This window comes from Tachysurus vachellii, chromosome 15, assembly GCF_030014155.1.
Source record: "Tachysurus vachellii isolate PV-2020 chromosome 15, HZAU_Pvac_v1, whole genome shotgun sequence".
In the NCBI taxonomy this organism is placed as follows: Eukaryota; Metazoa; Chordata; class Actinopteri; order Siluriformes; family Bagridae; genus Tachysurus; species Tachysurus vachellii.
This window is the reverse complement of record NC_083474.1, coordinates 11,789,950-11,805,141: the sequence shown is the minus strand read 5'-3', so window position 1 is coordinate 11,805,141 and position 15,192 is coordinate 11,789,950. Positions and strand designations below refer to the sequence as shown.

The 15,192-nt window shown below is 37.1% G+C and overlaps 1 protein-coding gene across 2 annotated transcripts in view; it reads left to right on the top strand.

The window, feature by feature from the left end:
• Positions 1 to 10,527, top strand: part of nf1a (neurofibromin 1a) — a 56,398-nt gene extending 45,871 nt beyond the window's left edge. Inside the window, exons 46-59 of one of the 2 annotated variants that reach the window (XM_060888479.1) lie at positions 145 to 285; positions 506 to 632; positions 883 to 1,014; positions 1,099 to 1,234; positions 1,697 to 1,854; positions 2,094 to 2,216; positions 2,464 to 2,582; positions 3,050 to 3,150; positions 4,085 to 4,227; positions 4,577 to 4,623; positions 4,984 to 5,200; positions 5,516 to 5,593; positions 6,069 to 6,122; positions 7,695 to 10,527. In XM_060888479.1, the coding sequence (XP_060744462.1) occupies positions 145 to 285; positions 506 to 632; positions 883 to 1,014; positions 1,099 to 1,234; positions 1,697 to 1,854; positions 2,094 to 2,216; positions 2,464 to 2,582; positions 3,050 to 3,150; positions 4,085 to 4,227; positions 4,577 to 4,623; positions 4,984 to 5,200; positions 5,516 to 5,593; positions 6,069 to 6,122; positions 7,695 to 7,837 (1,719 nt within the window). In that variant the 3' untranslated portion in view covers positions 7,838 to 10,527. The remainder of the gene's footprint in view (positions 1 to 144; positions 286 to 505; positions 633 to 882; positions 1,015 to 1,098; positions 1,235 to 1,696; positions 1,855 to 2,093; positions 2,217 to 2,463; positions 2,583 to 3,049; positions 3,151 to 4,084; positions 4,228 to 4,576; positions 4,624 to 4,983; positions 5,201 to 5,515; positions 5,594 to 6,068; positions 6,123 to 7,694) is intronic. The other variant, XM_060888480.1, reaches the window with a different exon arrangement.
• The last annotated feature ends 4,665 nt before the right edge of the window (positions 10,528 to 15,192 follow it).

The window sequence follows — 15,192 nt, the reverse complement described above, 5'->3', positions numbered from 1 at the left end:
TGTTTTTTTTACACTAAACAAGGATAAAAGTAAATGTATAGCAAATCACTTCACCCACAACAAAGTGTATAATAGCTACATTGACATGTATTGACATCCAAAGTTTTGGTTAGTATTGTATGTCAGACTGCTGTGTGTGTTCAGGATTCTCCCATGCACAAGGCTCTGTTCTGGGTGGCAGTAGCAGTGCTGCAGCTGGATGAGGTAAATCTGTACTCAGCTGGGACTGCACTGCTGGAGCAGAACCTGCACACACTCGACAGCCTCCGGGTGTTTAATGACAAGGTATTAAACATAGAGGGAGAGACAGAGACACAGAAAATGCGAGTTTGCTTCTGTATGATATATGTATATATAAATGTGTGTGTATGTGTGTATATGTGTATGTATGTATGTATGTATGTATGTATGTATGTATGTATCTGTATATATTTGTGGAGCACAGAAACATGACTTTGCATTTAGTTCAGCTTTATATATTCGCTACGTCTTTTCTCACCTGAAGAGTCCTGAAGAGGTCTTTATGGAGATCCGGAAGCCCCTAGAATGGGATTGTAAACAAATGGACCATTTTGTTGGCCTTAACTTCAACTCCAACTTCAATTTTGCCCTAGTGGGGCATCTGCTGAAAGGTATAATAAAACATCACCCTAAGCAGGATTATTATATATCATCTGATGGTTGATATAAACTTTATTCTTATTAACTGTACTTCTGTACTCGTTTTTTTTTTTGTTTTTTTTTTTTTATCAAAACATCGAATATTTTCAAACAGGAAACCTACACTATATCAAGATTACTATAAAGAAAGAAAGAGACAGTTGAAATTGTATTGTCTTTCAATGAATATACATTTTGGTTTTACTGTTATATTTTCTGAAGGTTACAGACACCCATCTTCTACTACGGTGGCAAGAACTGTGCGTATCCTTCACACGCTCCTGGGTCTGGTGGGAAAACACCGCAACTGTGACAAGTTTGAGGTGAACACTCAGAGTGTGGCCTACTTGGCAGGTGAGGGAAAAGAATGTAAACCCTCTGACAATTTTCACATTGATATTGTCCTGTTTTTAATTTGTGTGCATATGCCTTTTGCAGCTTTGCTCACGGTGTCAGAGGAGGTGCGCAGTCGGTGCAGTCTCAAACACAGGAAGTCTTTGCTTCTTTCAGATGTTACCATGGAGAACTTCCCTGTGGACACGTACTCAGTTTATCACCCTGAGCCTGGATGCAGGTGAGACTATTAACACCAACATATTAACACAACATTTTTTTAAAGGTTGGTTTTATTGCATTATAAAGTCTTAACTGAGAACTGAAAGGGATACCATTGAATATTATACCATTTTTTGTGGGAGTTTATTTCCATCCCTCTCTTTGATCCTTTCCATTTAAATGCGTGGATGAGGTTTTTCTCCTTTTTTTTTTTTGTTTAAGCAACATTGAGCTTGGCAAATGGTGCTATCTGCTATTTTATTGAAAATTAGAAGAATATAATGTTAACTCATCTGCAAAATCATTTTTATTGTTACAATCATAATCAGCTGCACAGGTGCAGATATGATTATTATATCAAATATAATAGTTCTGTTGTTAATCAGATGTCAGTTCAATGATTCAACATTTACTTAAAAACTAATAATGAACGAACAAATTAAATATTTAAGTCTATTGTTTTGCTCTTCCGATGTGTCAGGCCTCTAAAGGAAAGCCAGCCATGGACGTCACCCAAAGTATCAGAACGCTACCTGGCAGCATATTATCCCACAATGGGGCAGACCAGCCCACGTACACGCAAGTCCATGAGTGTTGATATGGGACAGCCCTCACAAGCCAATGCCAAGAAACTATTGGGTAACTGTACATATTTTTTGTTTGCAGGAAGTATACCTGTTGTTGTTGTTGTTGGGTTTTTGTTTATTTTTTTGGCTGGGTCAATATTTGGTTCTTGGTGTTGTGAAGGATTCCTCAGTGAAAATGAAATTTAATTATTTATTCCCATCCTGAATCATCTCTTAATCTTATTTCAGAGCTACAGTGCTGTTAAATATTGAATTTAATTGTCTTAATTCTATACTGTTTTTGTGTCTTAGGCACCAGGAAGAGTTTTGACCATCTGATATCAGATTCTAAAGCACCAAAGAGACCAGAAATGGAATCAGGCATCACCACTCCTCCAAAGATAAGGCGGGTGGCTGAAAATGACTATGACATTGGTAAGACTTTGCAAAGCCTTGTGCTGATTATCAGGGAACGGAGTATGACGGCACATAATTGTTTTGTAATGTATTGTTTAGATACAGCGCATATAGTTTTTTTTTTCTACCCAGTACTTTTTTTATGATGTTTTTCATTCATTGACAATGAGACAGATATAATCAAATTATCTGATTGAGGGAAATTGATGGTTAGTTTATAATTTTGATTCATTTTATATTATAATGTTGCCATGTCCCCTTACAGAGTCACAAAGAATAGCCAACTCCCATTTGCGCAAGGTTTCTGTGTCTGAATCTAATGTGCTGTTGGATGAGGAGGTGCTCACTGACCCCAAGATCCAAATGCTGCTCCTTACTGTGCTGGTGAGAAACTCTTGCCAGGTCTATTTCCCTTCTCTGCTCTCCATCTTTTCTGTCTTCTAGCATTTCTTTCTTCTGGCACCATCATTTGGTGCAACTTGGAACCACTTTTGTCTGTAAATTAAAACCCACAGACAAACATAATCTGACTATTTATACATTAGTGTCTGTTTAAATATGTAATGTAAAATATTTACTGGCGATTATTAATACTGACTTTTTCAGAACACAAGTTGACATTATTTCTTGGTTTGCTTGTTTTTGAATGATTGCTCTTTGGATTAAACCCATTTAATTCAAGCAACCAGTTAAACAGGTGATAGTTAAACAGCTATATAAAATAAATTTGACAATGGTGGAACTATTAACCTTGAGAACCCGTGATGTTCATATTCTATTAGTTAAATTATGAAATTTTTTTAAGCGCTTGTGTTCAGCTTGTGTATTATACAGTCTGTTTTCTGTTACAGGCCACACAAGTGAAGTACTCGACAGATGAGTTTCACCAGAGGATTCTGTATGAGTATTTGGCTGAAGCCAGTGTGGTCTTTCCAAAGGTGTTCCCAGTAGTGTGAGTGTCCCTTACTCATTTACATTACATTTACATTCTTTACCCATATGACACAGTAAATTGAGTGCTTGGCAGGCATGACCAGATAGTTTCTTCTGAAGAGAATTTAAAGAGCTTGTGAACTGGAAGCTTTTTTGGTGATATTTACATGAGTTGAAATGTTTAGCGTAGGCTCTGACATCAATGAAAGGAGGCATTGAACACTTTGCGGTTTTGCTTTCTGGCTGTTTTTCTGAAAAGCTTTGTGGACCTCTTTGAAATAAGGCTAGACGGTTTTCATTCTTGTCAATTTTAAGTAAAGTGCAACAACTCTCTATTGAGTCCAGCTGTTTTTTCATGATTTGAAATGCTTTGTAGGAAATGAATCTTTATCCCACTGGACAAGTGGAAGTTTGCGTGCTTGTCCAGTTGTATTTTTTGTTGCCTGGAATCCTAATTGACTAGAGTCGAGGCTTGTGTATGGTTATGAATTATGGTGAACTGGTTTGCTATTGCAGTAATTTAGATTAAATGCAATAATCATAATTTCCCGCAGAGGGAAAAAGCTATGTAGCCGTAGGTCATATCTTTCCCTGAAGAAGTTTTTAATGTAGCATGTTGTATTTTTGACTTACACAAGTTACAGTATTCTCAAATGTCTAAACAAAGAGCTGTGCTACATTGGAGGTAAATGAATGAGTTTGAAGTCTTTCATTTGTCTTTATATTTATAATTGTGAGGTGGTATATTGTGTGTCTGGTTCAAGCAGGCATAGTAGATGTGCAACACTGTAGTTTGCTCAGATTCCCCAGTGGTTCTTCATTCTGAAAATATCATCTGTTATCTGTGTCGGAATATGTTGCACCACGTCTGAAGTGTATAGACACACACACCCACGGCATTATACTGTCTCATTGTGGACTTGTAACTATTGTTTGTGGTGTTACTGGAACAGGCACAATCTGTTGGATTCCAAGATCAGTACACTGCTGTCCATGTGCCAGGACCCCAACCTCCTGAACCCTGTCCATGGAATCGTCCAGAGTGTGGTCTACCACGAAGAGTCTCCCCCTCAATACCAGCCCTCCTGTCTGCAGAGTAATGAAGGACATCTCACTTCTCTTTATTCTTAATGTTCTCATAATCTTATGCATTTTTTGCTAGAATAAAAATTCATTTGAAAATTAAATTTTAAAAATGCGACACTATTAATATTCGATTATGAATACGTTGGGAAAATGTATTTGTGTGTCTCACGTTGGAAAATGTCTGGATATTTAATACTGGCTAAGTGGTATTTAGTTTTAAATTAAACCAATTTCTTGGCTGGTCTGGGTATGCTGATTCATTTTTTTTTTTATTTTCCCTCTGCCTTCTTTTCCACTTTGTCTCATCCCTCTTTCTTTCATGTTCTCTCATTGTCCTGCTGCATCTCCATCTCATGAAGGCTTTGGCTTTAATGGACTTTGGAGGTTTGCTGGCCCCTTCTCTAAGGTATGATTAATCGTCCTTATATTTTCGTCCGTATATTTTAAAGTTTTGAAAAGCATCCCTAACTTTGCCGCCTCATTTATACAATCACTGTAGAACATTTAGGCCAAAAAAGGTTAGATTTGTGTATTGCTCATAGAATCAATAGTTACAGTTTTCACTTACAACTGAAGCATTCTGTGGCCTGCTGGTGTATAGGCAGCAGATTCAATCTCTCTTGTTTAAAGTGAAGTCAGACAGCAGACCTTCATTCTGTTGATTGGCTTGGGATTAATTACCCCATCCATTTAGTCCAGTCCACAATGTGGCCGTCTTGTGTGTAGCTTCTTATGCAAAAGTGGCTTGTTTTCTTTCACTCTGCAGCAAACCCAAATCCCAGATTATGCTGAGCTAGTGGTCAAGTTTCTGGACGCTCTGATTGATACTTACCTTCCGGGTATTGAAGAGGAAGGAGGCGAGGAGTCCCAGCGTACGCCAACCTCTCCATATCCACCTATCGTTCAGAGTCAACTGAGCATCACTGCCAACCTCAACTTGTCCAACTCCATGACCTCGTTGGCGACCTCGCAGCACTCACCAGGTCAGAAATTCTGCATGCATGCGCGCACACAGAAAGATGTATATGCATGATGAACTGTTTATCCTAACGTCTGTCTTTAGGATTGAAGACATTGGTATTATGTTTGTTTGCTGCTTTTGCTACACATTCACTACAGACTTTGTCATGAATTGCTGCTCACTTTTCAGTGCTTGCAGTATGTCTCACAATGTTATACAAAACCAGCTTTGTATAGTGTGTGCATGTGCATGTGTGTGCACATTCTCATCTGTGTTTAAATCAACATTAAACTCACTTCACTCTCTCTCCTTTATTTGGGACACGCTGTCTATTCAGAGGGCCCCATAGTTTATAGACGCTCCCCAACTTTGTCCCATGCCAGGACAGCAGAAGAGATGCCACAGAAATCCGCTGGTACAAGCCTAAACTATAGAGCTGTGATGGGCAATTAATGTCCAGTTCTATAGTTTGCACACTTTGGTAACTGATTTAAGTGACTATCACTTGTCTACATTTCTTTTTCTGGTGGTTCAGATTTTTGAAAGTGGCCAGTTAAAAAATTGTCTCTAGAGTTATTGATGTCTTACTGTAGCAGTCACATATTTCCCCAGTATTTGATTTTATGATCAATATCAATTCATCAAAGATTGATTAGATTCTTAAAATTGAAACTACTTAAAAACAGCCACTAATTAAATGTCCATGATTCCGACTACTTAATATCACCAATCAGACCCATCTTTCATTGTCCACCTTTCAAGGATCTTACATGGCTCTGCATTCATTTTGTTTTTCTTTTATTCATTCCCTCTTATTTTTGAGTTGTAAATATCACTCATGTCTGCCTTCTTTTCCACTCATTTATGTATATGTCTGCATGTCTGTCAAGCCTCTCTGCCTAGCTTTAAGTCAGCTGTGTTCCCACCACACCTCGTCTTCCCAGGTATATTCACCTTTTGCTGTTTCTGTAACACCTGCTTTTACTTATTTTGGAATAAATAGTCAGAACTTGATAAAGGGAAGCTTGTTTGTAACGGTAGAATAACACCACTTCATTTTCTGTGTTTATTCGATCACTCGGGTGAAAAACTAATGTTGCATCATTTTAGTTTCTTTTGGTTGGTGTTAAATGGTTGTCATGTTTGTTGATTTGTTGGTCTACAAAGATGAGCAGATCTTGCTCACAAAGTGTAAAAGTCATGTTTTGCACCACCTTCTGGTCAATACTGGTATTTAATGTGGTTTAAACCAGACTACTGGAGAATAGACGTCATTAAAAAATTAAAAAATGAAATGAAAAACAGAACTGATTTTAGAATTGAGTCAGAATAGAAAAACATTTTTGATTACTTTCTATAATCTCAGACAGTAGAAAACAGAAAAACAAATGACTCTTTTATTTTAATTTTTCTTTGCAAATAGGAGTTTTATACCCTGAAGAAAATATCATGTTCAGTTTAGTTATGCAACCTGTGAGTTAGTGCATTCAACACATTTTAATAACTAAAACTCCTGTGTGCTTATTTATCATTTGATGTCGTTTTTTATTCCTCATATTCCCTGTTTTACGATTTCAGCATTTGTAGTTGTTTATTGCCAAACCCTAAACCCTGTTTGATTGGAATGGATACCTGCAAAAAAAATCTCCAGTTTTGTCAATAATAAAATCAACATTTTTTTTTTTTTTTACAAGAACTCTAATATATTTTTAGATACTGGTTGTAAAGTCAATCCATCAAAAAAAAAAACACAGTACCTTAAAAAGAAAAATGGTTATTTCGTCTCAATGTCTTTATATTTACTTAACCACAATAGTAATCATCCATCTTGAGTATTTATGCTTGATTATTTTTTTGTTCAACCTTTCCACCAGTCAGCTGAAGTCCCAAATGACATCCTATTAATACACATGCTCTCTACATAGGGAGTAACATGACGTTATTCTTGGGGGTATCGCAAACGCACTATGCTGCTCCCGCCATTCGGGATATTTCAACACCAAACACCTTTCTATTGGTCTGGAAAACCTGGTAGATGTTCAGAAAAATAAACAAATGTGACACAAAACCAGGTTTTGTACAAAAGAGTTTATCTGTGATACTTTGGTAAAATACTCTATATTTATTTATACAGACTTAAAATAGACCTGTCAAAGTTTTTAACCTTGTCTTAGCTTTTTTGCCTGCAAAGATCACCTTGGACTAGGAGGCAGATTAACAGACACAGCTGTATGCTGTGACCTGAAGAGGTCTAGACCCTCGCATGGCTAGGTGGCATTTCCTTGTACAAAGTGTATATTGCAGTCATTCATTGACTATGTTGTTGGACAATTACAAGCCATAGCACATAAACCAACAAACCTTACTAGAACTTCTACATAAGATACATTTCAAAGAGGAAAAAAAAGAAATTTTATAATTTTCTGAGCAATGTTTTCATGACCTAAAGTGCTAGTGCTATGTGGGTTTTGAAGGCATATGTTTTGACTCACTGTCTCTCTCCTGCACTCCTGCAGGTATCGATAAGGAGAACGTGGAGCTGTCTCCCACCTCCAGCCTGTGCAGCAGCGGCAGAGCGCGCCACGGTTCAGCCAGCCAGGTGCAGAAACAGAGAAGCACTGGCAGCTTCAAACGCACCAGCATCAAGAAGATCGTCTGAGCGCGCTCTGAGACCTGACTCGGCATTCGGGAGGCTGCATTAACCATTCTTCATAAACTGTTTCCGTTCCACGTTCTCCAGTCTAAGATGGCTCCTGCATAAGAGAATTGCTTTAGTTCGACCTTAGTTTGGTGTGGAAGCCAGAGGACTAGTGTTTACCTGTGCGGGATGTTTGCATGAGTGGAATGTGATCTCAGCACTGCTGTTTAGAATCAATCAAGATGCTTTTATGGGCGCATGAAGTGAAGTTTGTAAACATGCAGTTCATATCCTTTTCCACCACACTGACTTTTCAGCTTCCACTCAGGGGAAAGTCAGGGGAACAAGAAGGAACCCACATGGTTATTAAGACAAGTGTCTGCTTATTTAATCTTTAGTATCAGCAGAAGATTATACAGACTGTAGAACAAGGCACCAGCTTGCTCTAAAACATTCTGAGAATTTGGGGCAAAACATCCAAAGGTGGGTGAAGTCTAAAAAGACTATAAAATGAGTGGTAGACTTAAATAACCACTACAACACCTGACCAGTCTGACTGTGGAGAACAAAGGCCTCAAAGTCAGGATTTAGCTGGGTCCATTTATCCTGGACAATTGAATCCGCAGGTCTTCAGAGACCCTGTTATCAACAAGCTGGAAATCCAGACTGTGATCGGATGTCGTTCAGATGCCGAGCAGATGTATATATGGAAACGATGTGTATGATGATGACAACGATGCTCACACATTTTGGGTTGCTGTTTTTGTCCATTGTGTGCCTTTGTCAGGTCTACCAGCTGTGTATACTTTGTAAGATAGGCTGAAGAAGGGGAAATACAGGTACTAATTATTGCGAAATGTTTTTCATGTTATACATACGTCCATACATTGCTGCATAGTATAAAAAAAAAGAAAGAAAGAAAAAAAATCATATCTTCAAATATATAGGTATCATTACTTGCTGCATTTACTGTACATATTTATTCTGTCAAGTTAGCTAACTCAAAATCAGTGAAGGTATCCCTTATAATCACAATGTCTTTATAACCATCTGTCATTCAAATAATATTGACAAAGAACAGTAATATCGACGAGTGCTATATGAAAAATTCCCATTATACTGCGCATAGCAAAATGACATTTGGGAGCAAAAGTAATTTCAAATGATTTTTCAAATATATGGTGTCATATCTATTTAATGTTTGTGTGATTAAAGGACAGAAGACAGAAAGAGATGGATATGACAAAGAGATTGAGTATGTGCTCTGCTGTTGGTACCCCTTCGGTAAGAAGGCATTTAGCAAAGCAGTCCAGAACTAACTGGACACAGCGAGTCATGATGACATGTAAGGAGACTAGGACATGTTTTCCTTCGTGACTGACGGACACAACATTCATATGGCGTGTTTTATTTTACTTCTCACATGTCATCATATGAAATCCTTTCATCTCTATGTGCATACATGCCTGTTCTCCTCGCATTAGTACAACTTATTTACGTTTTCATTTACAAATACCACTACAGTAGAGACTCCAAGATGCATTAAACAGAAAGGTCAAGGCCTGAGGTGGTTTGCTGATTATGTGCAATATTCTCTAACATATTCCTAGAGCTTTTTTTTGCCAAAATTATTTTGCCAATTTACCATTATAGTTGTTTTTTTTTTTCTCCAAGAAGTTCTTTTTTTGTCTTGTTGACTGTTTTAAAGGGAAATTTAACACTAAAAAGGGCAACTACCAAATGCATTACCCAGTACTTGTTTAATAAAACCAAAGTAAGTAAGTTTATTTAACCACTATACCCGTCTCCACCCACTCAACCTTGAACAAATGGCTTTAAACAGTCTGATCATGTTAAGTGAGTGGTGATTTATTAAGCTCATGTGTTGCTTTTGAATGGGACCAAGCCTGTCTTGCAGTTATTTCAGCATTTTTTTTTTTTTAACTCTTCTGTTCTGATTGTCTAAACCTTATAATTACAGTATTTTATAATTGTCATTTGTTATACCAGTGTCTATATAAAGCTGCAGTCATGTTAAAGGCATTACAGTATTAGTCTTCTCATTTGATGATTCTGCAGCATTGTCCTGTTTCTCTCACTTGTAAACAGATTGGTCAAATCAGTTGCAGTGTCTCTTTTATTACATTACATGTCTATTCTACATAGAGGACTGAGATAGATAAGGATGAGTCCGTTTAACCCTGTGATATTCCCTCTCTGCTCCTCAAGTCCATTAATGCCAGATACCGATTTGATTGGAGAAAGTTTAACTGAATCATGAAATTCTCAGGATCTGCAGGAGTCTAATATCTAAAGCTATAGATGCAGGCATGAGGATTTTGTCTGCACATCAGTTAATTGGTAGCATGCTTTCCCTAGACTTGTAAACTATGATGTTAGCAAAGTCTTACTCCTTTCCATCCCAATTTATGGCTAAAGAACTCTGCATACATTGAAAATAAGTAACAATGTGTAGTTTATAATGCAAAACTGTGTTGGTCTGAAGCATTTACCTTGTTTTAATTGCACCAAATCATCTGTAAACAGCACATTAGACATCTGTAAATATTTTTGTGTAAAATTGGAAGTTATATGATTGTAAATAAAACATTGTATTGCTTTTTTTGTAAAGCAGTTAGTTGCTGTACATGTATAACATGGCAATTTAATTATACCTGTGTTCATAATAAAAGTTGTCCACTACCCTGTCACAGTGATATCAAGGAAGCTTTCTATGTGGTGGTGGGTTTTTTTTGTTTTTTTTTTGTTTTTTGATGGTTTGTATTTTCAGTATAATTCTATAGAACTGACAGTCTTAAGTCTTAAGTTAAACCAAAATAGTTTTTTCTATTTATTTATTCATTCATCCTTTTATGTCATGTTGTCAGTATTTGAATAATCTGGGAGACCTGTATTTTAGAATACAAGTCTCTTTAAAATTTCAGATTAAAAATAAAAGTATACAGAATGTTTTATCTAGTAAATCTTGGTGCACATATTGGAGTATAAATCTGTCACAACTCCTACATCTGTATTTCCAAAAAAAAAATTAAAATACAGATTCAATACATTGAATCTATTGACTGGTTATAAACACTTAAAAAAACTACTTTATACTTCTGAGGATGCCATTAAAAAAAATTGGAAATACAAATGTATTACATTCCACCTTCCCATATCTTTCATAGAAAATTTAATATTTTCTGTGCTGTTTGAATCCTCAGATAAGGTCGGCAAAAGCCTGCAATTCAGTGCAAAACTGGAATTACAAATTTTGTAATTAGTTGGGGATTCAATTTGTGTGTTTGTGTGTTAGTGTTCTATGTTCTCTGTGTGCTTTGGGGATTCCTCCCCAGTACAGAGACATGGTTTGTAGGATGACTGCCATCTCTACATCGTCAGGTGTCCCACCTTTTGTCTCCAGAGTCCCTGGGATCCTGTGAAGGATAACACTGTCTGTTATTACTTTAGGGGACTTGGGCAGTACTGACAGCTGAAAACAGTGTAATTTACAAATAAAATCTTATGTTTTTAAATAGATTTTTTTTTTGCTCATGTACTATTCACTACTATTACTAATAGTACTGCTACAATAATTAATAACAATAATAATAACTAGAACGTACATTTCCTGAAGAAAATGTGAATGGTGCTTGCAAGTGGCAAATCCCGGAGGCTAGTCGAGATGAGCATGTGACATCATCAGAATACTCTTGAGGAAGTTTTCCTCATTGTGCTGAGTGTTTTGATATGTCACATGTCCATGTTGTGCTAATTTTTTTATTTTCACGTGACATCATCAAAATACACATGAGGAAGTTCCCCTCATTGTTCTGAGTGTTTTGATATGTCACATGTCCATGTTGTAAAAAGTTTTTTGATTTTGCATATTTTGGGGGCGGGGCTGCAGCACAACCGGAAGGTCAGTCGGAACACCAATTTAAAAGTTTGTTCAGAGTATCACCCTAAAGGAGCTGGCCGAGTTTGGTGTAGGTAGTTCGAAAGCTTGCCGAGTTATAAACCTCCAAATAATATTTTATAATGGGAGTCTATGGGGAAAAAAGGCCATTTTGAGACCCAGTACCGGTACTCGGATCGCTTATAAAAGTCATAGCAAACCTCTCCTCAATGAGCCGGTCGATTTGACAAGTCATTCATGGGTCTAGGACAAAAGCTGCGGGACAAGTTACACGCCGAGATTTTGTCCGGCACAATAGTAATAATGTTGCTTTGCAAGCACCATTAATAAATATAGCTGCAAGCAGCGATACCGGGGTCAAGCCGATCAGATGCGCTCAGAACATGTCGCTGATGAACCTTACCAAGTTTCGTAGCGATATGGCATTGCATTCGTAAAATACTGAACTTAACGTGAAAATTCAAAATGGCCGACACACAAAATGGCCGTCCAAAAACCGTTTGGTATCGTTTGACTCAGCATGCCTCAAGGATTCTAACACCTCCTTCATGACTTTAGACTCAAGTTTGCAGTAGTTTTAAGCGAAAATAGCTGTTTTTAAAATCTCGTGACCACTAGGTGGCGCTGTCACTAAACGTTGCATGCTAATAATAAGAAAACTAAAGATAACAATAGGTGTCTACACCCCTAAGTGTGTGTGATAAGTGTGAGTGTGTGCGTGTGTATGTGTGAGTGTGTGTGTAAGTGTTTGCACACTTACTCACACTCGCACACTCTGTATGGTTCATCAGCGACATGTTCTGAGCGCATCTGATTGGCTTGACCCCTAGGGTTAGGGGTGTGTGTAACCCTAACCCCTGTGTGTGTAAGTGTGTGTAAGTGTGTGTAAATGTAAGTGTGTGTGACGGACAGGAAGTAGGTTTCACTATGATATTTTTGGGATCGTCGGACTCAGCCTGAGCCACAACAAGACGTGTGTGTGTGTGTGACAGGGGTTGGTGTATAACAGTTATTTTACAACACTGTTTGCTTCAGCAGTTCTTTGCTTGTTTTATTTATTTATTTATTTATTTATTTATTTGTAATATGCTGCGTTTTGCAAGTTTTAGTTCTTAGCACAACCACACCTATTCTTTACACTCTAACACTAACTGCATTTTAAGCAAAGTTGGAGAAATTTTTTTTTATATGTTATACAAGCCAAAAATCACCTTGACTATGTACAAAAATGCTTTTTAACCACTGTTTAACAATTACATGTGACTCTTTTATTTATCACAAAAATGAACATTAATATTTCATCCATCCTATTGTTCGCATCGGCACACATGACTAAATGACTGAGATAACTACTGTTGGTGATGGAAGAATCGTGCATTGAAACTTAAGGTTAGTATTTTTATTCATAATTCTTCTTATAATTCACATGCTTTCTCATCATTTAAATTTTTGACAGAATAATCATTACTTACTTTTTATGTTTTAGAATGTATATGCCGAAACAAAAGCTCAACCTTTACCTTGTGGTTGACAAAAATCGAATTCTCATATTATTGTTTAAATGAAACAACAACATCATCTATCTTCAACTGATGTACATCAGAATACAGCAAAAAGAAGACTGGGCATCAGTAATACATTTACCATTTTACATAAAGTAAGTGCATTTATATTCATAATTTTGTTATATACATTAATTTTGCCTTTATATTTTTATTTGAACTTCGAAATAAATAACATAATATGCTTTCTTTTATTGCAGAAACGTACTATGGTGAACACAACACTACATCATTTAACGTTTTCTATCACCTTGTGAAGAACTATTTCTTAAACATTACAGGACAGACATGATATACCATATACATGCGGATAACTTGTTTATTGTCACTTTATTTAATTTTTTTTATAAAACATTGCAGTATATATACAACATTACAGCATATACATTGCAGTTGTACCTATATAAATATACAACATAAATGTATATTAATTTAATGACAAATACCACGGGTGTGGTTTTGCATATCAAGCAAAGAGCTAGCTGCTGTAGTTCCTATAACTTCATAGTTTAAACCAGGGGTTCTCAAAGTGGGAGCTGTGGACTCCTGGAGACCCTAAATGTTTAGCCAGAGAATCTGTAAAATAATCTGTTATAAATTATAGAATTGTGTTGTTTTATTAAGAAGGGTAATTTACATCTAAGAACCATTTGGGTCTTGCTACTGTTGATTTTATTAAAATGTTTAAGATAATTTAAACAATATATCTGTCGAGATCAATTGCAATTTGAATTAAACAACCCTGTAAACAATCTCTTAATCTGAATCACAATGATCTAATTGTAAAAATATGCTTTCAAGGAAAAATATGCTTAGTAACTGTTATAATTTAAAGGGGTTTTTGGAAATTACTCTCACCTGTAAGGGACCCTGTGCACAAAAAGTTTGAGAAGATATTCATGACAAAAATTACGTCATATGGTGCATTTGAATCGGCATGAGCAAAGGATCCAAAATATACAAGAATTTTGTCTCTAGGCCTTATGAGTCAGCAGTTATGAACATGAACATAATTGGATTTTTGGACTGTTGGTGGCACTAGAGGGTTTGAGCTAGACACACCAAAGTTGCTACAGTATCTTCTAAGACTGGCCTCTACATGACCAGAATCAGAATCAGAGTCAGGGCTCAAATACATTTCAGTGAGCTCGCCATCATATTCTTTGATGTGTTACACGCCAACAGATAGGTCTATCAATAAACTTTTGATAACTTTTTGTCTGGAGTGTCTCTAGATGATGACCAAAAATCAAGCCAATCAAACGAGCGCTCTAGGAGGAGTTCGAAAAAGTAGGTGTGCAATATAATTCAAAGTGGCGGACAGGAAGTAGGTTTCACTATGATATTTTTGTGTGTGAGTGTGTGTGTGTGTGAGTGTGTGTGTGTGAGTGTGTGTGTGTGACAGTGTGTGTGTCTGTGTGAGTGTGTGTCCGTGTGTGTGAGTGTGTCTGTGTGTGTGAGTATGTGTGTGAGAGTGTGTGTCTGTGTGAGTGTGTGTCTGTGTGTGTCTGTCTGTGTCCGTGTGTGTGTCCGTGTGTGTGAGAGTGTGTCCGTGTGTGTGAGGGTGAGTGTGTGTGTGTCACTGTGGTGCTGGTCATTTGCACCAAACCTCACAAGTTCCCCTGAAAGCAGAAACAGAGCTCTGTGATGCTGTGGGTTTACAGGAAGACTGATGAGAGTAGAGGACACACTGAAGAGCGCTCACCACAAAGAGAATATAAAGTGACCGCTCAGGTGCTGTGTGTTCAAATGTTTACCATGAACAGACAGACAGACAGACAGAGCACGAGACAGACAGACAGACAGATGCCCAGTCTTCTTTGTGCTGTATTCTGATTCTGAGAATTTTGTCTCTAGGCCTTTAGCAGTTATGAACATGAACATAATTGGATTTT